Here is a 27,092-nt window from a genome sequence, read left to right as displayed (position 1 = left end):
GAGGTTTGTCACTGCTCGCCCTGGTCGGTGCGGGAGAGGGCGATATGAGCCTTGCTGGATCCTTCATGAAAGCAGGGGCTTGAGTTGCCATGAAAAAGCTGGGGCTTTGCTTTCCGCAGAGCCGTCTGGCGCCGTGTCAAGAGTGAGCCTTTCTGCCAGGTCCCTGGGCTCTGTGGCTTCTCTTTGGGCTCACAGCTGCTGCTTGACGAAAAATGGAGAGTGTATTGCAAAAGAGAGCTCTTCCTTGCCCCACTCCTGTTAATTAGCACTTGTAGCTGAGCTTGTTTTTGCAGCAGGTGGAGCTGCGAGTCTCCAGGTGGAATTGGAGCTGCAGCAGGCAGAGATGGGTTATGAGGGCTCTGCACATGCCTGGGGATTTTCTCGGCTTCCTGCAGGAGCCTCTTCCCTGCCTGGTTGTGCAGAGAGGTTTCTGTTGGCGACTGGTGTGTCCCCAGCTTGAGCCGAGAAAGATGGAGCCGGAGCAAAGACAGCTGGAAAGCTGGTGCCAGACCAACAGCCCTGATGGGCCCGTGGGTTGGCAGGGGCCCAGCTGGCTGCCCAGGCCGGAGCCCACCAAAAATCAAATCCTTGAAGAGGCCGTGTTCCCGCAGACCAACCTTGTTCTCAGCCCTTTCCCAAAGGTAGGTGCGAGGGCCCCCATGAGTCCTAGGACCTGTGTGCGCACAGCGGTTTAGAGGGTCGGGGCCAAAACGTGGTGACCCTCCACCCCCCAGCAGTGGCTGAACTTCCCTTCCAAGATCAATGTCCCTCGTGTAAAATGGTAGCGATATGCCACATCTGAAGGTTAAGAGCTGTCCTCGCTGGAGCTGGGGCTTTCTTGCCACGCTGTTTTAAGATGCTGATGTTTTTCCTTGTCTCACTAATCGTGGCTCAGCTCTGGGGGGATGGGAGGGGAGCCATCAGGAGCAGGCAGAAGAGCAGCTGGGGCTCCGCCATCAACAGCCTCAACTGGCTCAGCTCCTTCCCTGCAAATCCAAACAATGATTTAGGAAACAACTTTGCCTGGACGGGACTGCGGCGTTTCAGGATTAAGTGCACAGACGCAGCGCCGCCTCCCGTGACCCATCCGGAGCCAAAGCTGTGCCGGGGGCCCCCAAAGAGGCCGGTGGCGCAGCGCGGCAAGGGGAAGAGGTGAAGCTGGCGAGGTTCCCTGCAGGAGCCCTCGCTGCCTGGGAGGAGCCGGCCCCGGGGCCCCGCGGGCTCGTAATCCGGGAGCTGCCGCTGAACTGGAGCAGTCGCTACTCCGATGGGATGAAGCTGCCGCTTGCGGCTCCCCTGGGGAGCCGGAGCCCGGCGTTGAGACCACGAGAGCCAAACCTTTAGTTCCCCCTTTTCAGAGCTTGCCAGTTCAGGCCTCTTTATTTACCCCACTGGAAAACGCCTCGGTCCCTGCGCTGAAACGCCCCTTTGACAGCGCGTTGCTCAGCGCTTGGCCGATGGCCGCGGGGACAGAGCCGCTGCCTCCCCGGTGCCGTCCCGGGCAGCCGACAGGCCGAGGAGCGGCACGTTACGGGGCCGGGCCGGGCCGGGCGAGGGAGGAGGCCGCAGGGAGGCCGCGGCGCGGTCTGCGCAGCGACGAGCCGCCCCCGGCCGCGCTCGGGCTTCGGGAAGCGCCGCGGGCCAAGCGCTGGCGAGGCCGGGCCGGGCCGGGCCTGCGGGGGCGGCGGGGAAGGGAAGGGAAGGGCCGGGCCGGGGCGGCGGCGGCGGGGCCCGCCCGCCTCAGGGCCGCTCCGGCGGCGGGAGCGGGGACTCTTATTTTGACCGCGGCGCCGCTCGGCCGGGCGGGGGCAGCAGCTCCCCCCTCGGCGGGGCCGCGGCGCGGAGGCCTGGCGGGGCCCGGCCCGGCCCAGGCGGCGGCGGCAGCGGCGGCGGCTCCGCGGCCTCCGGGCAGCCAGGCGGCCCCCGCGGGACCCCCCGGCGCCGCCGTGCCGAGGCGGCGAGGCCCGGCGGGGCCCCCCCGGCTGCGGCTGCGGGGGGCGGCAGGGCCCGGTCGCCGCGGGGCGGCCCTCGGCCCGCGCCCCCACCGCGCCACGGCGCCGCCGAGGGGCCGGGAACGAAACGGCCCCCTCGTTTTCTTCCTTTCCGCCCTGTTCCCACTTAAAAAGCAGCGGAGCCGTGTGGTTCGTAGTCCCTTGGCGGCCCTGCTGTGCCTCCAGGGCCGGGGTGGGAGCCGAATGAGCCCCCCTCGCTCCGCCGCCGCTCTGCTCGGTTTCGGGGTGCCGCGGGGCTCGGGGAGCGGCGGGACGGCGGCAGGGCTTGGCGCCGTTGAGGCTCCCCCGCTCCTCTCTTTTCCTCCTTTCGGCGCCCCGGTTGGGCTGTGCGGACCCGGGTGAAGGGTCTCTCGCGTGCTGAAAAGGGCCATTGTGGCGCTGGCACAACTACGCCAAGGAGCGCTGAAATTGGGGTGATTCAGCCCGGGAGGTATATTCACGGTTTTCTGCCTCCCTCTGTTTTGGGGCCTGGTTGAGAGACGCTTAGGTCTGATTTGATGGGATCTCTGCACCTCCCGGCCCTCCAAAGATCAGACTCGTGGTTTGTTATTTGGGAAACTGGAATCGCAGCAAGCCCAAACGAACGGCCGTGAAAAATCCGCCCTTGGGTTCAGTCCGAGGTTTCCCAAACAGTCTGTTCTTTCTGGGAATCGGGGCACCATTTCCTGCTTCGAAAGCGCCGCGACCTCTCTCCAAGTGGGGCAAGCAAGAAGGGCTTGTGGTTGAGTGATGAGATAAATTACCAAGTGCCTGATCTTTGCTGGTCTCTCTGCTCTGTTTCATCTGACAAATTTACAAGCGCGAGTACCAGCGCAGGTCAGATGTCCGCAGTCCCAACAGTTCACTTTCTTTGCAAAACTTGGGTCCAATTTTGCAGTTAGCTGCATTGGGGTAGATCCAGAGAGTCTCTGCTGAGGGTGAGTTACTCCACGCTCATGCAGGTTTAGGTGGGAGTGGGAGCTATTCCTCTGTCAATGAGCATGATGTGTCATCCCAAATCCTGCTGCTTGAACTAAATTAGTTAACGATCGTGTCTTTAAAGACTGTAATCACCTCCTGCTCCGCGACTCCTAACACGGCTGTGCTGGGCGAGGTGAGGCCTGCCACCTCCTGCATTAAGAAGACGGCAATTTGTGGAGAAAGGCAAATCGGGTGGGTGGTGTGCCAGCAGCGGGGTCCCCGGTTTGTGCCTTCGGTGGAGGGGACACGCTGCGGGCGCGGGCTGGCGGCGAGTCGGGGTGCCGGGGTCGCGCGCTGCTGCTGGCTTCTGCGCCCAGGAGTTGGAGCCCTGCAGGGTAGCATTCTTGCTGCAAAACAAATAAAACCATATGGCGATGTACCCACAGTCGGGAACAAGGGCATCCGCGCAATTTTTTCTGCGCTTTACTTTGGCTCCAGGAAATCAATCCATCTGCGGGTGAAGGGAGGGGAATATTGTTCCTTGGGAAAGCTGATAATAAATGTGCAAACTGACGTCACTGGGCTCGAAGGCTCTCATCTTCCTCCAAGGAACGAGGGATTTGCCCGCCGCGGGGAGCTGGCGGAGTTGAGGCTGCCCTTCCTGCCGCTTGCTGGGGCGAGCCGGGGCCGGTGGGATGCGGGTGGGCATCCCTGGAAACGGTGTTGGGTCCGCCGAGCCCTTGCAGCCCCGACGGTTAAGGTTAAGGCGTTTATCTCCCCTGCGCTTTCCAGAGGCCCCGTCTGCTTTAGCTTTCCTGGAGAGCTGTAAAAGAGTTAATTGTTTTGCAATCATGGCTTTACAGTCCCAGGCATTAGGAGACGCCTCGTGGGTATTCGCAGGGTGAAAGCAGCTATTGTGGGTGTTCAAGGCCCCATTTTGGAAAAGGTGACAAAGCCTGATAAAACCTTCCAGGGAAAACCCCGTCCTTCCCTCCCCCCCTCCCTCCCTCCCCCCCTCAACAGGGACGTGTCTTTATTTAAGAAAGACTACTAATACTTTTCATGCGTTGTGCCAAAAATAACAAAAAAGTAGGAGAAGTTAAAAAAAGATTTTTTTTTTTAAGGATAATTTGTTGGCAAGGTGGAGGAACGCTTTCTGGGATCCCGCAAGAGACTTGCAAGGCCGTAATTTTTTTAGGTTTTCGGCAGGCCCAGGTACCACTATCCAAGGCAGTAACGAGCGCTGGGTAGTCCTGAAAGGTCGAGACTTTAATTATTTAGACAGTCAAGAATAAATGGCTCGCTTCACCCAACCAAATGCAATATTTACTGCTGGCCTTTTTTTTTTCTTTCTTTCTTTTTTTCCCACAGGGAATCTTTTGCATGTGAATAACTTTTCATTTGTAAATAGATTTTTTTTATATGAATTACAGACTAGGTTGAAGATTTTACTATTTTTATATGAAAAAATACTTAAAACCCTCTCGAACCTAGAGTCTAATATTGAGGTGCCCCCCTGCAACTAGATGCTATCACATGTGGTGTGAAAATACACCGATCTTTAAGGAACAAGTTAGTTTTTTTGCGTTTTGGTCTACCCGCATTATTCAGTGTATCTCATCATTTTTAGCAGAGCTATCAAGTGCTTATCACTGTTGGGGGGGAAAAAGTTTTCATGTTCACAGAATAACCTAACTACAGATGTGGGCGTCTCGGGGGAAATCTCAGTCTGAAACAATCTGGTGTGGAGAGACAAAGGCGAGAGCAGCAAGGATGCGGCATGTGGAGCCAGATAAAAATCGCTTTACGGTTAAATACTATGGGCTGGCCGCCTTATGAAAGGTAAAACGAGTGCAGCTCGCCGGTGAATGTCAGAAAATTTCACGAGACACGTGACTACTTAATACTCCGGTTGCATATTCCTCCGAAATGCCCTCAGTGACCAGGACGTGTAGAAGCCCTGTGCTTTTATTATATGTTTGCAGTATTCTCAGCCCTGTCATGACTTTCTTGTGGGTTGATGTGTTGGCCGGAATGCTCCTTCTGCCGTGGCGGTACAGAATCCAACCTTTTTCTGCGGGATGGGGGCAGCTTGGCCGTCGGCAGGGCCGCGTTTGGGCACAAGGGGAACCGAGTTTTAGGCCGCCCCGATCTGGAGCTGCCGCCCGACACGCCGTGCTGGGCGGGCGCCCCGTCGCTGGGGCGGATGGCGGGCGTTGGGGCTGTTTCGAAAGCGGTGCTTTTTCCTCGGGGTGGCACATGGGCCGGGGATGGGGGCCCGCGGCCTCGACCGCCTCCTCTTGCTGGCCCTTTCGCCTGGCCCCGGTCCCCCCGTTTGCTCGGTGCTCCAAAGCCACAGTCTCTAGGTGGCTCTTGATACAAAATGATAATCGAAAGTATGTGATTTCACAGGAATTTCAGGGGTGGCTGGGGAGGCTTCGGTGAGACTGCGTGTGGGGGAGGAGGAGGAGGAAACTCCTGGGTAAAACTTAATTTCTGCTCTTGCGCGGCGCTCTGAAAGGCACGCAGCCAAGATCGTGGAGCAGCCGTTTTTAAAACACTCCTCAACTGTCTCCCCCGATACAGGTTTTTGCATGATTATGTGGATTATTATCTTAATAAGGGCATCGGCGAGAGGCGTCCCGGTGTGCTGGGGCGCAGCCAGGGGGTGGCGGGCCCCGTCGAGACGCACGTGCGCCCGCACGCCATGCTGGCCACTGGGGTGGTCACGACGCCCCGCTGCGACAGCGGGGGGGCGGGTGATGGGTCGCTGCCCTCCCTCCTTCACCCCCCAAAAGTGGCACAACTTCCTGATGACACAGGTGCTGTGAGCGAGCGGGGAGCGCAGTGGCTGCCATGGCAGAGGCCTCCTCCATCCCCATCTCCATCCCGCCCCATCCCTGTCCTGCCTCATCCACGTCCCACCCCAATCCCCATCCCATCTCCGTCCCGTCTCACCGTCAGCCCCATCCCATCTCCAACTCATCTTCCTCTTGTTCCCATCCCATCCCCATCCCCCCCTCACCTTCAGCCCAGCCCCAGCCCCACCCTCGCAGCCTGGCTCCGGCTGTACGGCGCCCTGCTAATGGGCGCCGCCATGGCCCTGTACGGCGAAAGGAGCCCCGCGGGGGCCGCCATGCTGCTTCACGCATGCGCTCAGGCCGCCGGAGCGTCTCCATTGAGAAGAATGAGGGGAAAGGGGAGGAGCCAAGGCGTGAGGAGCCGCCGAAGGGGCGGGGCTACGCTCCGGGGCTCCGGCCATGGCCACAGTGGATGCCGAGGTGAGTGAGAGCGGCGGCGTCCATCTACCCCGGGCGGGGGGAAGAAAGATGGGGGAGCGTGGAGTGGTATCGCCCAGGGCCAAACGGGTTCTGTCTGAGGCCGGGAGGGGGGCCGTGCCCCCGCCGCCCCATGGTTCAGTCCAACTCCTCTGAGGGGAAGAATGTGGGAGCTGCTGCCATTGTGTGTAGGGGGGCCCGGGACTCTGTATAAGTAACACCCCTCCACAGTTATTCAGTGGTATGGGCCATACAGGTTCCGGGGTTCCCCCAATGGGAGCGAGTGTGTGTGGCGGAGGCGGAGGGAGCGCGGACGGCGGCATGCAGGTTCCGGGGCTCCCCATGTGGCGGGGCCCCGGGCGGCGCTGGCATGGCTCCATCCAGAGTCCAGGGCCGGCGGGTGCGTGGCTGTAGCCGGGCCGCGGCTATGAGCCATGCAGGGTCCCGGGCGGCGGGCACGCGCCCGTGCGGGGGCAGGCATGAGGCATGCAGGGCCCCGGGCCCCGCGGGCGGGCGGCGTGCGGGGCAGGGGCCGGGCCGGGGCCGAGCCGGGCCGAGGCCGCCGCCGGGGCCGCGCCGCGCCCGCTCCCGGAGCGCCGGCGACGCGGGCGGGCCTCGCCCTGCCGCCGCGACCCGGCGGCCGCCCCCGGCGCGCCTCGCCCGCCCGCTGCTTCCCGACGGCCTGCGCGGAGGCGTCGTGGCCGGCCCGGGCCTGGCCCAGGCCGCCCGGGGCCCGCGGCGGCGTCCGAGGCCTCGGGGCCGGGCCAGGCCCGTGGGCGGCGGCGTCCCGCCTGGCCGCGGCGCCCCCCGAGCCCCCTCCGCGGCCGGCCCCGGGTCGCGCCTGGCTGGGGTCGGTGGCGGAGCGCGGCCCTGGGCCGGTCCTGCCCGCTCGGCCGCAGCGCATCCGCCAGGGCTTCGGCGGGGCGCGCCGGGAATAAACGCACAGCTTGCGCTCAAGGATGGGCAAAGCGTTTTTGTTGAACACCCTGTTCCTAAATCCCGCTGGGGGAAGCGCGTTCATAAAGCGAGCCAGAAGTTAGGCTCCTGCTCCCTAAGAAAAGGGAGCTAGAAACAAGAATTAAGGAAACAGGAGAAACGGGGTGAAGCGGTTGTTGGTAAGAGGTAGCAAACTTCTCTTCGGAGAGAAGAACTTTCGACGCCAAGGACCTTTGGAGGGTTCCAGGACGGCGACTGAATTTCCACTTTGCTAAGCATGCACTGCTTGACTTTCACTTTTCCTTTGTGTGGGAGACAAAAGTAGGCGCAGAAGCCTCCACGGTAATAAGTTGATCAGAAAGAGTCACCACTGTCGGACTGCTGGGACAGTGTTGAAGACTGCAGGGTTGCAGAGGAGAGGGGGAAGTGGCGGTGTGTCCTCTGGCACGTGGACCGTCCAGTAGCGTCCCAGCAATTTGTCAGTGAATCTGGATTATAAAGTTGCCACCCGTCACAGTGTTCGTATTTCTACTCTTGGTAGAGTGGTTTGAAATGCGCGCAGTGTGAGGCCTGAGAAAATATCAGAATCACATCCAAAATCCCCGAAGAAAATGAAGTTTGCCATGTAATGACAATTAGCCATAATTAGCCAGATCTGTAAATGTCCCCAAAGAGTACAACACACGGCTCAACTACCCCATAAAATTATGCAAGTGGCACACAAAGCTGAAATGCCTCTGTGCTTGCTGTGCTTTTTTTGTGCCGCTCTGAGGCTTTTCCCCTAGTTTTGTTACAGAATATGGAATATTTTTATAAGTCTGCTTCCCCTCAGGTGAACACTAGATTGCAGCATGCTGACTGATTCACATGCACAAAGAGAGCAACAAGATAATCAGTTGTACATTCGTATATGAGCTAAATAGAAATAAGTGCTAGAGATGGCTGGATACTCCGTGTCTGTAGCTAGATGCAGTTAATGATCAGCATCTTCTGACAGCTTGGTTGCACCTCACCATTCAGGTGTGTGAGAGTGTGTGCTGTAACCATGCCCAGCTTTTTCGTTTGAAATACTGTGTTCAAAAGGTTATGCGGTGGCAGGGGAGTTTCTGCCTTGTGTGGGATGAAGTTGGTAGCGTGGCTACACAGATGGCAACAGCAGTTCTTTGCAAAGTGCTGCAAAGGCAGAGCTTGAATTTACTACTCGGGCGAGATTCCCATTATCTGTGAGGGGAGTTTTGTCCAAGGCAGGATCCTTGCGCTTTCTATTCTGTCACGACTGCGTCTCAAGGCCTGAAGAGGATCAGGTGTTAATTTTGCAGTGAAATAGAAGAAAGAACCCGGAGGCGATTCCGTTATTTCATGGTCCAGTTTTGCCTTGAGCTGCCTCAGTGTGATTCCTTTGATGAGAACGGCTTGGCATGGCTGTAACCGGGGCAGGAGTTGGCTCATAACTCAGCAAATCCCAGTGTACAGGTTAGGCTTACAACTGCAGACACACACCTCTTATTTTAGGAAGCACCTCCCAGGACTCTCGGCTTGAGTCTGCTCTATATGTAAAGCATTAAGAAACACGGCTCTTAGAATCAGGCTTGATATCCGCAGATGTTGCAGTGGATCACGGGAAGGAGAACGGTGACTCATTTAGCGTTTAATTCCTCCCCTCCTCCACAAATTCAGGCCAGATTTGCCTTCGCTTATACCCCACTGAAGCCAGAGGGTAGGACGTTGGTGTAAATCAGGCTGGGATTTAGAAACTGGAGTAGATCCTCCTTGCTTACCCCGCGGTTGTAACAGAAAGCAAGGACTGACATTGCACAGCGGTGTTGTCCTGCGCCATGCGGGACGGAGCAGAAATGAGGGATTGCTTCACTTGGTGAAGAGAGGCGAGGAGATGTGCTCCAAGCAGACGATGTGATGTTTGCTCTGAATGAAGAGCTGGGTCGCAGTGCGGGGGCAAGAAGACTGCTGTTTGCCTGCCTCCGGGCAGCATCTGCACCAGCCTTTCCAAACAAAGCTACCGGCAGCCGGTTAACTCCAGATAAAAACATCTAGCACAGGGTAGCTCCTTAGGGCTGGTGGCTGAGGGAGAATCGCTCTTAGCACCAGGATCTTTATGTGTCTCGAGTGGTAAACTTTCTGCTTGGTGAGCGTGCTCTTCTGGCTGTCTTAGCTAAAGGCCGCCCCAAGCAATCTCTGCGTTGAGGCGTGGTGGAGCTCCGAAGTAAGCGGCTGTGCCGCTATCCTGTTGCATGCAATAGCCACGTTGCTGCAGAGGAAACGAGTTTGGCTGCTGATTTTCTTCCATCGATAGCAGGTTCTTCTATCCAGTCCAGTTTGGTGTTTTACATATTTTAGACCAACTGTGTATACAATACTAGAGTTTCAAGCTTAAGAGATCGAGTTCGCCTTGCCCCGCCAGCCTTATGACAGCGCAGGTTCGTTGGATTTGTTGCATTTACTCCGGTTTGCATCAGCGTTAGTGAAAACAGAATCGCTTGACCTTGTTTTTGTGCGTTTCCTAAAACGGTCAGTTGGTGTAAGCGTGGAAACAGAGATTTCAAGCCACGGTGTTTTTCCCCTAGCTCATAATAACCTCAGGAAAGCTGGTGCCTGCATGCTAAGCAGGAAGCAAGGTGCGCGTGTGGCTTTGAATGAAGTGGTTCTGTTCAGAAGCTACACTGCATTTTTCATCATTTTCCCCCCCTATCTGTTCTGATCTGTAACCTCTTTTTTTCTGGAGATGCCACTTTGATCTTTAAAGAGAAGCGACGACAGGCAAGCCGCACAGAGGACAGGTTTCCCCGCCGCTCAGCACCCTCGGTCGAGACCAGATCTGCCGAAGGATTCAGCACCCAGCAGCTCCCCCCCCGTTTTAAAGCGGAGGACTCAACAGGCTGAGCGGTTCTGAAAGTCAGTCTCGTGGCGCTAGGGCTTTGCCCCGGCTTTGATCCTTGCTCTCATCGCCTTGCCGGCTGGCGCCGGGAGCGCTCCGCAGGCAGCCCTCCGCCTGGTCAATGAGCTCCCCGCTGCATTAAGGGGCAGCGCTCGCTCGCGTCAAAGCGCTTCCTCCTCGTGGGTCCCCGGCTGGAAGGAGGTTGCCGTAACAGGCCACGGAGCGCGGGAGTGATAACAGGGAAAGGCAGGACCTAATGAGCGGTGCCTTTGAGGAGGGAACGCGCAGGTGGTTTCTTCGGAGTTTCCCGCTTTCTGTTTTGCGGGTGACGTGAAACCCAGGGCTTCTTTCAGGCCTGCCCTGCCCTTCCGCCTCTCTCGTTTGCTCCTGCCAGCCGGCGTCCTCGAGCTGGCTCGCAGGTGAGGAGAGGGCTCCGCTTTGCTTTCCCAGGGCCGTTGCTTTCAGTACGGAGTCTGTCTCAGTAAACGACAGTGGGAAATCTTACTGCGTTTTAAACCCCATCATCTTTTCTCCTTTGTGAGCTATCTGGAAGCCTGCGTGTTTTGATGGCTACAAGACAGATGTTTTCTTCAGTCTCGTTAGTGCAGAGAGATATGTTGATACCACATTGACGTGAGATCGTGAACACAGGCAAAAAAAGTGTGTGTTTCCAGGTGTATTAGATTTTTTTCTCCAGTTCCGGCTTAAACATGGTTTGCAACATTTTAGCTGCATCCTTGTCTCCAGTGAGGAAAGGAGTTCTTTCCTCTTCTCTGCTAGGGAACACCTAGTAAGGGCAGGAGAGTTTATAACTTTATTAATTAGAGCCTTTCCCGTCATGGTTAACTTCGTCCTGTTCATGTGTTAAAATTACAGGCTGCCTTGTCTGCGGTAGCATTTTACCCTGTGTTGAGCGGATGCGAACATCTTTGCGCTTTCCTAACGTGCATTTTCCCCATGCTACGTTAACCAGGCAAAGCTAACTATGGGCTAACAAAAGCTGTCTGGAAACTCATCTGTTTCTTCCACGGAGACGAGCTTTAAGTAATAACGGAATGGGCAGATAGGACTTCAAAAGCTTTAAAAATGCCCTTCAGTTGTGTTAAGCTAATCTGGTTGAGCCAACATGTCTGAAGGAAGTCTCTGAAGAAAAGTCTGTCAGTCAGGGCAGAATTAAAGGCCTGGTTTATACTTTAAAAAAAGCTTTTCCAATGTAATTATTCTGGCTAGAAAAGATTATTTTTCTTTTTTTTCTTTACTGAAATAGCAATACCAATAGATGACCTTGCTGTGGGCATAGCTATATTAGTTTAGAAGTGCTTTTAAACGAGGGTAGCTTATTTCTGCTTTCCAGACCAGAGGCTTGGTGTACATTTAAGAAGTTTTGCTGACATAGTTACCCGTCCATGAGTGGAGAGAAGTTGCTCTCCCTGCCACCATAGCTGTGTCAGCAGAAGTCCTGGTGGAGATGCAATTACCAGCAAAAACCCAACGACAAGAAGAGCAACAGTTCTTCTGTGGGGCGAGCTGATTTGAGCTGCGCTGGCGAATGCAGCTGGATGGGCGCTCGCCTTGCAAACAGCTGCGGCAGCTGAAGGCGCGAGCAGCCCTTAGCGGCTCACAGCCGCTGGCGGTGATGCACCGGTGGCGTATCGCGCTTCTATATGCGCGTGAGAGCAGCTGGTGTCCACGCGGGTAGGGACTGGTACCGCTGCGTTGCTGCTCAGCTGAAATACCAGTCTGGGCCCTTGCTTTTCATCACCTTGCCCGGCCTTTTGTCGTCTGTCCCGTCACTCGTTGGAGCTGGGGCAATGCCACCTGTGTGGCCTCTCTGTTCCGGAAGTGGGGACATGGAGGGCCTGGAAGTAGACTCTGTTCCTCCCGGTTTTCCCTTGCAGAGTGCTCTAGCAGAGCAGGTGCCTGTGTGTGTTGGGTCGTTGGGTAAGGAAAGGGGATGCGAGGAGATGCTAGAAGAAGAGGTTTCACAGTAGAGCAAGAGCATAAGGACCCAGTACTACATCCTTCTCTACCATCCGTGGTGGAAGAAAACTTCCAGGGACAGATCCTGCCCCTTTCAGCAAGATCAGATTGACGGGGAAGGGTGGGTGTTACTCATATTCCCCCCAGCTCTGAAGAGCTGTCCTCTCTGGTGGTGGGTGTTTCGCTGTGTTGTGAGAGGTTCAAGGTGTCTGTTCAGGTGCTTAGAGACACGTTTGCTGGAGATTTCCCCCTTCCGCAGCTTTGTCCCGGGAGCCAGAAAAAGTCACCAGCGAAAGGCTCCCCTCACTGCCTGCGTCTCGGGTGGCTGAGGGAGAAGTCACCGGAATCCGTCCTTCCTCAGCGTGTGGGCAGGCACATCCCGTAGGTGACTGCCGGTGACAAGCCGAAGTGGTAAAGGGAGTCTGAAAGGGAGTGAAAGAGTTTGCTGTAGCCCTGTTGGCTTCGCTTGGCTGCCAAGCTCTGTGAAACGCGTATAAATCCAGAATAAACTGTGCTTGTAAAAGCGCTTTGTACTAGTATCACTGTGTCCAAAATAGAAAGGCTTTTCCTGCTTTTAATTAAAAATTTCGAGCATAGGCAGAGTATCAAGGACATCCAGTGTATCCTCTTTTCAAGTAGGAAACGTTCTTCCAGGAGGATTCCTGTTTCCTTAATGCCAAGCCCGATGCTCAGCGTTGTCCTGCCGCCTGCCTCCGTACCAGCAGGTTTTGCCTGAGTTTACATTTAAGAATAGTTTTGCTCCGTGGAGGAATCGCGGTTCAAAAACGCTGCCTGACACAAAGCGCAGGCAGCTACCGAACAAGAAGAGCCGATACAGTGCTGGGCTGAGCTGCTTGTGCGGGTAAGGGCCTGGCTTGGGGGTTGGAGGTGGGCTATCAAATATTGAATCCATCCTTTTCAGTGCTGTAGCTCCTCAAGGGAGAGCTCTCCCAGGCAGGGATGAGCAGTGTCAGTTTAGGACAAGAAGGCAGTGAGCGGGATGGGTTGCTCGAGCAGAAAATGCAGGTCCACGTCAGCCTGCTTGGGGCTGATCATCCTGGAGAAACGGCACGCGGCAAAGGGAGGACGTTTGCAGGTGGCACGGCTAGGGAGGAAGTAAATATGGAGCAAGATAACCGGGCTGACATGGATAAACTCAGAATAAAGGCAGGTAAGTGACTTATCCCGCTTGTTACAGGGAAATGTAAAGTTATGCAAACAGGGATAAAAATGTCCAAAGGGATTATTTCTTCTTGGGTCAGATAGGCCATTGCACGAACCAGGAGAGGTTATGAGCTTGCAGTGGCTACAGCATTCGAAACTGGCAGCAGAGAATTTGGGATCTGAGCAGGTTGAGGTAAGTAGAAATAATGGTGTTGTATTTTAGCGTGTTGATCGGCGAAAGTGAACCCTGGTCTCCCCAGTAATATTGACCGTGACCTGCTGATGCGTTTGAACACAGCCTGCGAAAAGTCGTGATTTTTTTTTTTTTTCTTTTCCTTTTTAAGCTTGAACTCCTGGATTCCTGAGACTCTCAGACTCTTGAGACGCTCTCTTCTTCCTCTCAAATTACATTTCCAGGCCTTGCGATTTCAGAAGGAAATTTTAATATGCGATTTCTCCCAAAGGCTCAAAGCCAGGAGGCAAATAACCCAAAGATTTTATCCAACTGCAGTGGTAACTGGGGATGTTTCGTACTGCCGATCGCAAATGTTCAGAAGCTGTAGTCAGATCCTCTCAAAAATCATAAAATTGTTTCAAGAAATGGGAAGCTAAGCATGCACATACATATGTAGCAGACTTTAGAAGGATTAATGGGTTTCAAAACTACATGCTTCATCCAGTTGTTGATTTGGGAATTGAAGGTCTGTCTGTTGCAATATCAAGAGGTAGATACTGAAACAACTTTTGGTGGTGAGAAGTGAATGCAGATGCCCAAATGCCTTTGACGTTAAAGCTATGCCTTGCATCGGAATAAACCCAAGTTCTTGGTGCTGCGTTAGCTCAGCCCAGGTGTGGGCAGCTGGGCAGCAAAGCCGTGTCGTCTTTACTGTTTCTTTCCTGTAGTTTAATTTATCCTCTCTTTTTATCTAGATTCCTGGGGTTTTATCCCATGTGTTTTTTGTCCTGCTGCCCTTAACTGAAATTCATTCCCCATGAATTTTGCCTTAGACCCAAGGAAAGGAGCTGTGGGACGGCACTGGAGGCCTGTTAGTGCTGGCCGGCTGGTATCTGCCCTGTGTAGGGTGGGAAGTACCAGCCACGTCTGCGTTAGCTAGCCCACGCCGGCCGGGAGGTTTCTGGGGTTGGCACAGGCAGCAGGAGGGACGGTAGAGCTACACTAGATAGGAAATGGGTGTTTAAATCACTTGGATTTGGGGGGGGGGGGCTCTGAGAGAATTTGACATAAATTTTTTGATGCATTTCTTACGTCGAGGCGAGATAGCAAATCGTACAGCCATCGAGTGCGGTTTTATCAGCGTAAGGGAGAGGATCAGTATTCAGGAGACTGAAATGTTAACAGCCAGACTGCTAACTGGTTTGTATGACCCAATCCAGGATCCTGCCGGCCTATAAGTTTGAGCATAAAACTCCAGATTGCAAGAACATAAAGCACAACTCTAAATATTTTATTAATTGAGCAGCAGCGTTAATATTTGTGAGATTAAATCAACATCCAGAATGCTTTGAACTGCTAAGACATTTGGCGTTTTTAATTGCATACTTGTGCGTAATAGCCTTTGTCAACTAGCCTGTGTTTTAAATTTTCCGGAGCTGTGAATTCCATACGGCTGAAATGCTTTTGTTCTTTGCATTATTAGGAAAGGTATTTTTTTAGTACTGTTAGCATGTATTGTTTCAAACTGGTGCTTTAATGCCTCTTGAATATTCAAAGATGAGTGTTCGTAAGCAGGTGTCCCGTAGGATCTGGAGACATTGCATGGGATATTTAACCTTCTTTGCGAAACTTTGAGGATAAACAAAGAATGCTCCTTAAAAAAGAGGGACTTCACTGATAGGAAACGTGATGTAATATTTACTCTTGCTGTAATGCCAGATCCTGTAGCTTTTAGCGCGTGAGCGGAGCGCCGAGGTGAAGAGCTGTGCTGTCTTTTAATCAACTCCCCCCTTTACCGGGGAGACGCCACCGGTGAGCAAACAAACTGCTACTGAGCACATTTGCTGAAAATGTGTCTGCTTTGGCTGTTACGAATTTACAGTAGAAAGGGAGAGGTTAGCAGAACCTCGGGCTTGCGTCATTTGAAAAGACCAGCAAGGGGTGATCGTATTCTGTCCTGGTTATATCCTCTTTGTTTTCCAGGCACCGCAAGTTGCGTTCCCCATCTGTTTTCAGATTGAGACTCGGAGGCGGTCGTGCCTGGGGCGCTCGGTGCCGAACTCCCGCATTTCGGGGGTTCCTTTGGGGGCTGCCGGTGCTGTGGTTGCTCTTGGGTTTCTGAGAGCTTAGCGTCGTTCCTGGTGCAGCGTGAGGTGGAGAACACGCTGGCTTTAACCGTTCAGAGCTCCTCTTGAAAACCTGCTTGTTTGGTATCTTCTCAAATCCTCAAAGAGGTTCTTTAGAGACGTATTTTATCTTTTTCCCGCTCCTGTGCGACGGCAGACTAGACTTTTACCTGCTGCCGAGGATGCAAACGCCGCTGCTTTAGGCGTGTGGCCAGGTTATATTGCTGCTGCTGCTGCTTTTTGTCCTGGAGTTGGGGCTCGAGGCTGCCGTCGGGAACGGCACGCGACCCGGAGATCAGCTTGCCCCCCGGCAAGCCTGCCACCTTAAATCCGGCGCCCGGCGTTATCCCGGAGGCGATCTGGCTGCGGAGGACGAGGTCGGGAGGCGAGGAGGAGTCGGGTGGCTTTGTCCGCTCCAAGGCCCCGTTAGCCCCGCAAAGTTTTACCAGGCGACTTGCCTTTCTCCACCGGGCCTTTGTTCCCGGCCACGCTTCCGATGAAAGGCAGAAAACGGCAGCTTCTCCATTGGCTGAGGAAAACCACCTCCCTGCGCGACGCGGGCCCTTGACGGACGTGCGCTGCCGGCTGCGTGCCAGGGTGGACGCGCTCCGGTGGCATAGCTGTACCGGCAGCTGCGAGCCCCGGGCTCCTGCTCGTGGGGGGCTGTGTGCTGCCAAAACAGCCCCTCGCGATGGGGAGGCAGCACTGACAAAACCAGCTGGGACGGGGGATTTCCACCCTCTGCTGGGGAACGCACCTAGCTTAGCCATCTGGAGGATCACCGTTTTGAGCCGGTATTGCCTACTTAGTGGAGACAGGTAGGCCCCAAGGAAACGGTTCAGCTAGTCTGAGCTCGATGCCCGGAGCACCTAGGTTCAATACGGTTCCCCCCCGCAACGTGCTTGCTGAGCTGGCAGCACGGTTGTGTCAGCAGCTCGAAGCCAACGCGGGCTCTGGCAGCAAAACTGTGTGTTTTGGCCGAAGAGCCGATTGCAAGAGGCCCCCATCGTCTATGCGTATTTATGCATTGGATGCGCAGAGATATTTTAACTTATTTTTTAAACGACAAAAAACTCCCCAAGCAGAGGTTGGCATGGAACTGCTGAGAGCAGCTCCTGATGCAACAGTGTCTGCTTTTAAAGAGAAATGTAAATTGTGACATGCAGCCCTGTGGTTCCCGCCGTCGTTCCCTGATGAGTCAGATATCTTAGCTTGCACTGGGATGGTAGTGCTGATGCGCTTGCTGATTGCTGCCAAAGCGAGGAGTCCACGCAGGGAGATGAGACAACATTCCTTGCCCCTGCTGGGGGCTCATTAACATTTTCTTGCTGGTGTATTATTAATTAAGCTAATTTTTATTGCACTGTAAGTATACATGGTGCTTTGCAAGCCCAGAACATAACCTGCTTTTCTCCCAAAGAGTTTCTGATATATATGTCGTGCAGTGTGCAAAATGAGCGTACTGGAAAAACTGACTGGGCTGTTGAATATTGAAATAAGGTAAATGTGTTTTGATCTTTTTTTTTTTCCCCCTCACTTAGCAGATGCCCAGCTTCATGGCTGACTGGGGCTGGTGAATGTGGAGCTATATGAGGAGAGCGCTAAGGACTTGTAAATGCCCTGTACGCAGAATTAGTGCAGGCAGATAATGGGACTTAAGAGCACAGAGAATTTGCAACATTGAGCCCCCTAAGATAGAAGATTACATAGAATAAAGTAGAGTATTGCATTAAAAAGAGTCTTGGGACTTGATCCAAAAACACAGGAATCGGTGGGGGATTTGGTGTCGGCTTCAGTGAGAGCGGGTTGCCTCCAGCGTACCCAAGCAATGGGGCGGTCAGCAATTTAAACAAAAGGAGTTGAAGAGCTGCCCAAGCAAGGCTGGTCGTCTGAGTCTGCTTATGAGATTCAGAATCTGTCCCTGCTGAGAAGCCGCTGTGCCCGAAAGGGCTTGGTGGTCACGTTAAATGCCCTTGAATGAAATTCTCCTAGCTGGCATCACAGTGTGGGGTTTTGTCTACTGCAGACGTGCGGGACTTCCCGGCAGTCGGGAGTGCAGGATGCCCTAAAGGTGCAGCAGGGCGCTGAGCGGGGCCGGCGGGCCTGCGGATGGAAGGGTCCTCTTTGAACCTGCTGTTTCGGATCCGTTTGGGATCTGCGCGTTTGGAAGTAGCTGAGTCTGCTAAGGTTACGTATGCACCTGCCTGTGCTCCCTCCTAGTTCTGCGAGCTGCCCTCTTTACCCTAACATGCCCCTTCGGTGCTGGTGACGTCCCCCAGACGGAGCAGAAGACAGAGACTCCCATCCTTGACCGTCCCAGTCAATCCTGGGGCCGGATTCTCCAGTCTGTGCTATTTTCCAGGCTTTGTTGCTGGGATGGGTTGTTTGATTTCTTTCACCTAGTGATGCTTTTCCCATCTGGAAAAGGGAGGTAGCGATACAAGGTTATGAGGCCTGACTGGGCGATATCCTCACAATCCTTAGAAGCCTTTACCTTACAAGTGTGGTAGAAATGCAGAATGTTATTTTTTGAATATAGATGTTGCCTTCACTGGGTAAGAGATTGCAAGTTACCTAGGTCAAAAGTTTTACTGCTTTATATGTACTCTGGTTTCTGGCTTGCTGCCCTGAGATCATGGGTGGACCTGATTAAAAGCAAAAAGAAATTTTTTTTTTAGAAGCACTCTTTAATGTATGAAGTACTTGTGATCAGAGCTAGTATGACTCCAAACGTCCAGCACCTCTTTGGACTTCTGATACCGATGTTGGACTTTATTTTGAAACCATGATCCATAATCTTTCTAATGGTCTCTTATTCCATTCTGAAGTCAGGCTGATATATCGTATTCCAGCCTAATAGTTCTTGCAGAGATATTCTGGGGAGTAGTTAGCTTGTATCTTCAGATAGCTTTGAAGGAGAAAAGAACCTTGTGATAAGAACTTGTAACAATTTCTTAATGTGTATTTTCAAAAAACCCCAGACCAGAACAAACCGATGCAATTATGGTGTCTACTGTATGGTCATTCGGTGCCGCTTGCTAGGAGATCCACTTTTAAAAAACAAATCCACTTTGATAGCCTGTCACTGACTTTTCTGAAGCAAAATATTGTGTGGAAAGGTGTCACTTAGGGTAACTTCCCACTTTATTTGTTTACATCCATTTTTCTGACACTCTTTTTCCAAGAGCATAGCTGGAGATTCAGGCCTAGATTGGCGGTGTGGGTAAGTGGGGGAAGGAAGAGAAGTTCAGCCTTTTTTTTTTTTTTTTTGGAATAAGAAAAAGACCTTAATTATGGCACAAATTCACAACACTTCCTTTTATTCTGCCTGTGACAAAACCATGTGTTACGGTGTCCTGCTCAGCCTGGTAGGATTCACCACTTGGTGGGCCACCAAGGCATATCTTAGCTCCTAGCTCAACCTCATTGCTGGCTTTGTTTGGCTCTGGGCACTGGGGCGGGAAGCAGTATGTTGCACTGGGTAGCAGAAGTTAAATTGCAGGGAAAGAAGATCAAGCAGGATTGCTTTTTTCACTGCATCATCAGAGCTTTGTGAAGATTTGGCCATTGTAGGCTACATTTTCTGTTAACTGTCAATAGCCCGGGTTGTTGCATCACCTGAGGAGTAAAGGCGGGGAGGAAAGGGTCTCCTGTCTCTGCCAGCCGACGTTAGCTGTCCTTTGATGATGTCAAAGATGTCATATGATACGTCAGATGTCCTGGGGTAGACACACCGGTGTCAATAGACTGCTTTTTCTGCATTGGTGTCCAGAGAAAGTTAAACATAAGCCATCCCTGCACATAAAATTCCAGCAATACAGTCATTTCCCCATTTCTTTCTACAGGGATCTGTGAATCAAAGTTTTTGTTGTTCATCATGCGAATTCAGGTGCTGTTTCCCAAAGCTCGTTTTTTTGTCTAATTCTTCACGCAGACACTGTCATTATCTTGGTGACGTGTCTCCTCCCCTTGCAGTCATCAGCTGCATGATGGTATTAAGCACGTCTGACTTTTTTGACAGTAGTATGCTGTATCTCTTTGCTGTGTTCTGGGCTGGGCAGCGTATGGGAGAGAAGTAGTTAAAATCTGTATATTTTCCAGTAGATCCTGTGAGTTGCTTATATGATGATACCAGCTTCTCCAAGGATGTGGTACCCAAAATCACATAAAAAACATTTCCTATTTGGACAGCACAGCGTACTGCCTCGTGAGTGTGCCAAATGGCCTGCCGAATGGCAGAGGTTATTTATACAAACTCAGCTCAGTGTGGGAATAAGCCCAGGTTGTCGCTTGTAATGGTACATTGCAGATCCAAATTGGATAGAAGAGAAATGCAGCTGCACGCTACTGGGAGCTCTGTTCCGTAATTATGTAACCTGGATAGACAGGTAGAGTTTGATGTTGTACACATTTACATGTCTGAGTGGTAATTACTAATATGCCGTAGTATTCCATGTTTTAGGAAGAGCCAGGAATCAGGAGACGAGTCCTAGGTAGGGCATTTTAGACCAAGGTTGCTGGTTTTCAGCCTTCGGACTTGTAGAAATAACCATTGACTGGATGGTCATGACGGTTCCTTTGCCTGTTAAAGGCTAAGACTGTTAGTTGCATGGCCAGGGCTGCGCTGGGAGAGCTTGTTTACATACAGCTTTTAGCATGTACACGCAGAGCCTCTACAAATCCCGCTGTACAGGCAGTCAAAGACAAAGTTAGTACTTCTGTATCAGTTTAGCTAATTCATATGAAGACACGGGGCTTAGCCGTACCAATATAAGCATGTTTGCACTGGTTTAACTGTTACTGTGCTGCACGCCATGTAAGCGTATAGAGCAAGGTTGTGTCTATGTTAGTGCAGGAGCATGTTTATGTTCGTGTAACTTTGGACATGCTTTGTGTAGTCCAAACAGGACACGTCCTTCAGTTAATTTTGTTTTTTTATTTTTTTAATCATATTGTTTCAGCTTCTGTAATTCCATGCATTTTTATTTCTGTGTGTTTGTGGGCTTTTTTTTTCTTTTTAGTAAGTCAAATGAGGAATAAGATATTTCAAAAACACGCAAGTGAAAAGCTGGAGCTAGATATCAGTCAAAGTGAGGCTGGACCCTATCCCGTTGCTTGTTTGCTTTGCATACCATATGGAAAGCACAGCGTTGAGCAAAACAGAGACAGTCCCAGAGCGTGGCGGAAGCACGAATTCTCCCCGCGTGGTGAGCAGGCGCACTGGGCTTGCTCTCTCCTTGGCCTTCAGCGTGAATCACATGAGGGGATGGTGAGAGATGCTAGGAAGCGTCTGAACATGGATAATTGCCTGTTTTGGAAGGCTGCATTCGCAGTTCTGTGCTGTCCATAACAGCCTTTCAAATGATATCAGGGGCTTTGGATCAAGTTGCAGCCAAATCCTGCAGTTTTACTGAGGGCAGGACTCTCGCAGAGCTCCCTGCGCGTTATGGCAGGCTTCAGACCATAGGGCTTGGCCATCTGTTTCCAAAGCAAGTCAGTCTCTTCGTGCTGTGATCCTGAGCGATTTATGTAACTTCTCCACCTTTGAATTTTAGTCGAGAAAGTGGAGGAAATAATGTTTGTCTTCCTTATTGCTCGTTTTGTAACTTGGTTTGTACAATGTGTTTGGAAGGTGCCAGTGTAAAAGTGCAGGCGTTACAAACGGCAGGTAAGGCTAGCTCTGATCAGGCTTTGAGCCTTACTTTCTTGAAAGCGGTACTGCCTTCGTTAAGCCATCCTACTCGTTTTCGTAAGCCAGCGTGAGAATTTTTGCCCTTTCTGGCCTCGCTGAACCATTTGCCTGAGCTTTGAAAAGGTTTTTTGCCTTTCATGCTTAAAGGTAGACGTCTGTAGGACTTCCTTTCTGTTACTTCTGCTTTGTTTGTATGAGCGGTTATTAATCCCGTGCCAGTAGGGTGTAAATGTGTGTACAGCAAATATGACTACTGAAAGTGGCTTGCTTTCGTAGGTGCCTTTCAGCAGCCTTTTGGAAGTAGTTGTCACACCAAAGGTTGAAAGCCACTGGTGTAGGTGATAGGAAAGCCAGGCTTAGAGGGACAGCTTTCGATGACACTTCTAAATGAGATAGGATCAGCTTAAACAGTGTTTGTTTATCATGAGAGACAAATCAAAGTTAGTCAGGTCATTGTGAACAGAGTGGGCTAATCCATGTGTGTGTGAAGGACAAGGATCTTCTAAACCCTTTTAAAGTTCCCCAGTATCAAAACTGATGCTGCAGACAGTGTGATGCGGTGAGCACAAACTGCCGTGGATTGATTTTGACAGTAGGCTGTAATCACACAGAGGAAGCCTGCTGTTGACTGTCCTCCCCTTTCCCACACTCCAGTGGCTAATATTTATAATTAAAGCATCGTGCACGCATCTTTGGTGTAGTGTCTCCATGCTGAAGGTGTTAGAAGGGCCAAGGGAAAGTCCCTGAACAAGTCTGCTTTGAGGAGTACTGTATAAAACATCCATATTCATTGCAGCCACATGGGCCACTGATAGCCTTGAAAGATGACTGCAATATGGTGAGATCCCATGAAGAGACTTTTGTGTTCCCTCCCCAGTGAACTGCCTGAATTTAATCTGAATTGAATTTGTCCAATGAGGAGTGCTTTGGCTGGGCCTCTTTCTACAAAGACACCATGCTGAAAATACAGGTTGGGATTTACTTTGCCTTTACAGAACTGTCTGCCCCCTAATTCCTGCACCTGTGCACCTAAGCCAGCCTTAAGGGTCTCAGAGCATAATGGCATGTTCATGCTGAGCATGAAATAATAGATCATGAAGAGGAGCAGTGCTTTGGTCAGTCACGGGGCTCCTGATAAGAAATAGACATGGGGTTGAGCTGCCATAATTTCATATTGAGATGATGGATTTACTAAATTACCATTCTGCCCACCAAAAATATTTTATGTGGCAGTTTCCTTCTCCAAGGGAAGTGTCTTGGTCCCATTTTATGGTCTTGAGAACTCCTTGATAAAGTCCTCAGTGAGGCCATGGAGCCCTTCTTCCTTTTGTTCTAGTTTTCTAGTTCTAGTTTTCTAGAATTTGCTGCTGTAACAGTACTTTCAAACCCAAAGCAGGCGGGATCCTCGTCTGACGAAACCGTTTGATTTAAAACAAGGAAGCACGGCACAGTGGGTGATCATGAACTTCTGTGTAAAATGGTCACAACTCGAGACGAGAAGGAGGAATGGCAAGATATGATATCGTATCCTCTGGCCGCTGACATTGTTTTCGTCATAAAAGATCAGAAATACTCCTGCGTTGCTGCCTGAGTTATGATTTGTAATATTGCTGTATTATTTTCCGGTGGTGGTGGTGGGGAAACCCAGATTAGGCTGATCTTGTGTATCCACCAAAGCCAGGCCAATAGCAGGCAGGAGGGTCGCTCCCTAAATTGGGGGAAGGAACCATTTCCGTGGTTAGCAACTCCACCAGTTTTGCAGGCTTCTCTCTGCAGCTATACCGACCTTCTTACGGTCCGGATGCACTGCGACTTGCCATTCATTTGTACGTATGGAGGGGGAGCGAAAAAGGCACCGTATTTTATACCAGCAAAATGCAGGTATTGTGTGAAAATTATTCTGATAGGCTGCAAAACTTAGGAGCTCGCTGTCGCTCTGCAGTGCGGTTTGTGGGATCCTGTCAGCTGGTTTGGCATTTTGCGGCTTTACTATAAATGGTGATAGTGATACAGTATTTTGAGTTACCCCCCCCCCTTTTTTTTTTTCCCTGAGTGCTCTTCCATGCTTTGCCATGGTGTTGCATACTAGACTGACAGTATAAAAGCCACCTGCAGATGCTCTGTGGGTAAGAAGAAGAAGAGAAATCCTTTTAGATTTTGGGCATACGTTCCCACAGCTTCCTGCTGTCCCGGCCACTGATGAAACAAAGAACCAAGTGCGCTGCAGGTAGCTAACAGGTGAAAACCTCAGTAGGTTCCTCCACAAGGAGTGGAAACAGCTCAGTGTTGGACCCAGCCTTGGCAGGTATGATTGAAGTAATTCATTGTCTGCCCTCTTTCACTTGCCCGTCCCTCCCAAAGCTCTGAAAGCTGTTGAAAACTGAGGTGATTTAGACCATGTCCTTGGATGCCTGTGTTTTATCAGGCAAATGGAGTGTGAAGAGCGAATACCAACCAACTGGTTGATCCTGCTTCCATTGGGTCACCCCTTTTTGTTTAGATATCAAGCTCAAATTCTACTCTTTTGTTCTTCCAGCTAGATTCATTGAAGCTTCTCAGTCTGTAAGATTTGGTCATAGTCATTATACAAATGTGTGCCTTTGTGGGACCGGTGCTCATGTCAAATGAGGCCAGAAGCCCCGGTGCTCTATATTCTTTGGGAGTTGCCAATCCCCGTACTTAGAGATACTGTCTTCCCAGGGAAGATTTCTCCCTGGAAATTCTGTCTGTATCAAATGTGAGGATGTTTGCTTTTTATTATGTACTTGGTATTTTTTGACCTCTTGCAGCCTGCCTAGAAGGGGTCACAGCTACTCTGCAGTACCTTGATGAAGCTGCTCTAGGCTTTATGAATCTGAGACACTTCTACAGCACGGGCAGAAGGTTTCACAGGCTCCAGGGGTCTTGGGTTTACTGTGCTTGTGCAGCTTGTTGGTACAAATCGTGTGTGTGTATCTTGCTCAGAAAATTCTTTATAAAAATATGTCTCCAGTTTCAGGCTTCCCTCCTTCTATTCCAGCAGTCAACATCTGATTTGGAGGCTACAGCATCCTGTAGGCCACTTACCTCCTCTAGCAACAGAAGCAGAATAATTTAAGTGTTGCTGTGTTGTGTTGGTACTTGTATGCCTTTTCTATGACTTAGGCGAGCGCTCATGCAAGCACACAACATAAACAGTTATGCTGTCAGAGTTTCTAGATTCTACAGTACTAACTAGAAGGTTCCCATTGCACCAGGCTCATATTCCTGTTACTTAGTCTCCTGCAAGTTGTATAGGCAATTCTTATTTCTCCTCATACAAATGGATCTTTAAAAATGGATCTGCATTAAGAGCAGAAAATGGCTCCACAGGTTTTCAGCAAGGCTGATTTTTTTTCTTCTCAGTTGCACTGTGTTGGTACCGTTAGATTTAACAGCATCGCTTCTGGCTTGCACTGAAATGCACAGGAGAAGTCTTTGACCCCCATACTTGCATCATGTTTAGTCTGTCAAAGAACAAAGTGCATTTCCTAAAATGAAATGATTAATTGTATACCCAGGATGTGGAGGTCACAGCAGGAGTATTAGAAAGGCGCCTTCAGTTTGCTGTCATTGCGGTGCTAAACGCATTCATATTGCTGCTTTTGAGGCTCCCAATAAACAGTCAGGTGAGTCACAGTGAACTCGACTGGACCAGTGAGCACTTAATGAAGGCTACCTCATCCTGCTTGTTCCCTCCAAGGAACTGTTGGAAATAGAAGGGTTGTGTTTCCTCCTCGCTGTCTCATCTTCCTCATCCACCTAAAACTTTCATGTTGCTCATGACAAACGAGTGTCAGAGGTGGATTTCACCACATCGCACATTATCTCCCATTTGGTAAATTAGTAATACACAGACGTACCATTCTGCAGGCACCTCTCTGTCCTGGCTGCTTTTTCAGCCAGGTTGAAGGCCGGGTGGGCTTTTAAACGATGATATTTTAAAATCGAGAACAGCTTTGATTTATTGACCTGCTGCCTCTATGAATCGAGCTGTCTGGTCTGGCATCTGGAGATAAGAGGCTGTCGAGTAATTGCTTATTATTGACTGATTGCCAGCTTGGGCCCTTTGCTTGAAGAAGAATCAATAGCAGTCAATCTTCAAAGCCTAAACTCTTAGGGAGTATGACTAGTTTCCAAATTGGGAATGACAGGTCAGGGTAACTCCATATCTGATATCCCAACTTCGTGTTAGGGTGTAATCCTGCAACAGAGAAGGAAACGCAGAACGTGATCTTCCTGCATCAAGGCTTTCACATCTGCCTACTTTTCCAGCCTGGGATTTTTCTTTGCAGGGCTTTTCAGGGACAGCTGGCACCGTGACTCCAAACCTCCTTCCAAGGTGTTGGAGCAGTCCCAGCACCACCTGATGGCAGTGGGAGGCGAGGGTCGTGGCGAGGAGCGGGGTGAATGTAGGCATCCCGCGTTAAGTCCCCCAAGGCTTAAACAGGGAGGGGTGGCTGAACAGCCTGTGCTATGACACATCCAAACCAACCAGTTTGGAAGCTTTCTAAATAAAACAAAGCGTCTATTTTAGTGCACGGTAACAGAGATTTCCTTTCTGTGGGTGCTTCTATTTAGGTGACAACAGAACAAAATATCGAGTGTCACCATACGTTTTATCATCCCTTACGGATCCTGTCGCTATGGTGAGCATTCGTTTTAAGCAGCAGACATAGCCCTTATTTAACACTCTCGTGACATGTTGCATTTTTTTGTGGATTCACAGGTAGAGTTTAGGACATACAGTTGGATTCACGGCATCAGAGGCGTTTGAGCCTTTAAGAAAAATGTTTAGATCTTTGTAGTGACTCAGGTGAGGTCAGACAACTGGATCGGGACTCTCACATTTTTGGCTTTGGCTTACTCCGGATTCACCTCAGCTCTCGGAGGACAGTAGTCTGGTCTCTTGAGCGTCCTAGACCCAAGCAGGCATTTAAAACCCAAAATAAGAGCCTTTTAGGGAGGAGGGGGAGGCTTGCATTTCTATCAGCTACGAAGAGTAGTTAAGCGAGGGGACATAAAATAGATATATGGGAAAGGGAATGTCACTACAGTGGTAATAGGGGAAGAGGAAAATGGAAGAAGGGAGAAGAATATATTTTTCTCAAGAATAAATATTTATCTTTAAGTCGGGAGTTTTCTTTTAACCAGGAAAGCTCTGATCCAAGGTGCAGTTTGGGGTGAGGGACAAATACCTCCAACAGAGCAGTTTAATTATAATGCACAGTGACCGCGGAATAAATGGACAAGATTACTTGAACAGCCCTGTTTAGATACTGGATTTGTTGTCTACTAGCAAATCCTCATTTGCATGGGTCCTTAATCTGTAGAGTTAAATGGGTCTCGGGATCTGTTGTCTACTGTGCTGCAGAGTTGAGAACTAGATTTTTAAAGCTGTTGCTTTTTATTTGAACACTTCTCCCCCCCGTGCCCCAAATTATCTCCCCTGGCTTTTTAAAGCAGAGATGATCCAACAAGTGATACAAAGGAGACAAAAGAAAAATCTGCCCCTGAGAAGGAGCTATTTTGACTTAAGATTCAGTGGATGAACTGTCCACCAGCTTGTGGAGGAAAAAGTCAAGAACAGACATTTTAAACGTGGCTCACAGAGCAACCACTAGCCCCCCCCTGCCTGAAAGGGCACATTAATGTGAAATCTTTTAAAGTCATTGGAGGTAGAGAGTTGGACAGAGAGCCCTCCTAGGACTTTAGAAAGGGCTTAGCACTTATTTATGGGGCTGCTTAACTTTGCATGTAGTCCTGAAATGGCATTTCCTCGTGTCTGCAGCAGCCTTCATTTCATGAAATGGATGCAACCGCTGAAAAAAGATCTCGCGTGAGCATGCTCACTGGAAGATTAATCCTTTAGAGGGAGTTGGAGAGTTAAGCTACTGTAATTTCTCTGCAGTTGGCTG

At 51.1% G+C, this 27,092-nt stretch overlaps 1 protein-coding gene across 7 annotated transcripts in view; it reads left to right on the top strand.

Moving 5' to 3' along the window:
* Positions 1 to 624: 624 nt before the first annotated feature.
* The window catches only part of EHMT1 (euchromatic histone lysine methyltransferase 1), a 133,558-nt gene continuing 107,090 nt past the window's right edge, over positions 625 to 27,092 (top strand). For 5 of the 7 annotated variants that reach the window (XM_067308867.1, XM_067308862.1, XM_067308861.1 and 2 more), the window contains exon 1: positions 6,158 to 6,193. In XM_067308867.1, coding sequence (XP_067164968.1) covers positions 6,173 to 6,193 — 21 coding nt within the window. In that variant the 5' untranslated portion in view covers positions 6,158 to 6,172. Of the gene's footprint in view, positions 642 to 6,157; positions 6,194 to 27,092 lie in introns of those variants that run through there. The other 2 variants (XM_067308865.1, XM_067308863.1) reach the window with 2 other exon arrangements.

Source organism: Apteryx mantelli, chromosome 21, assembly GCF_036417845.1.
Source record: "Apteryx mantelli isolate bAptMan1 chromosome 21, bAptMan1.hap1, whole genome shotgun sequence".
In the NCBI taxonomy this organism is placed as follows: Eukaryota; Metazoa; Chordata; class Aves; order Apterygiformes; family Apterygidae; genus Apteryx; species Apteryx mantelli.
This window is presented reverse-complemented; position numbering and strand designations above follow the sequence as displayed.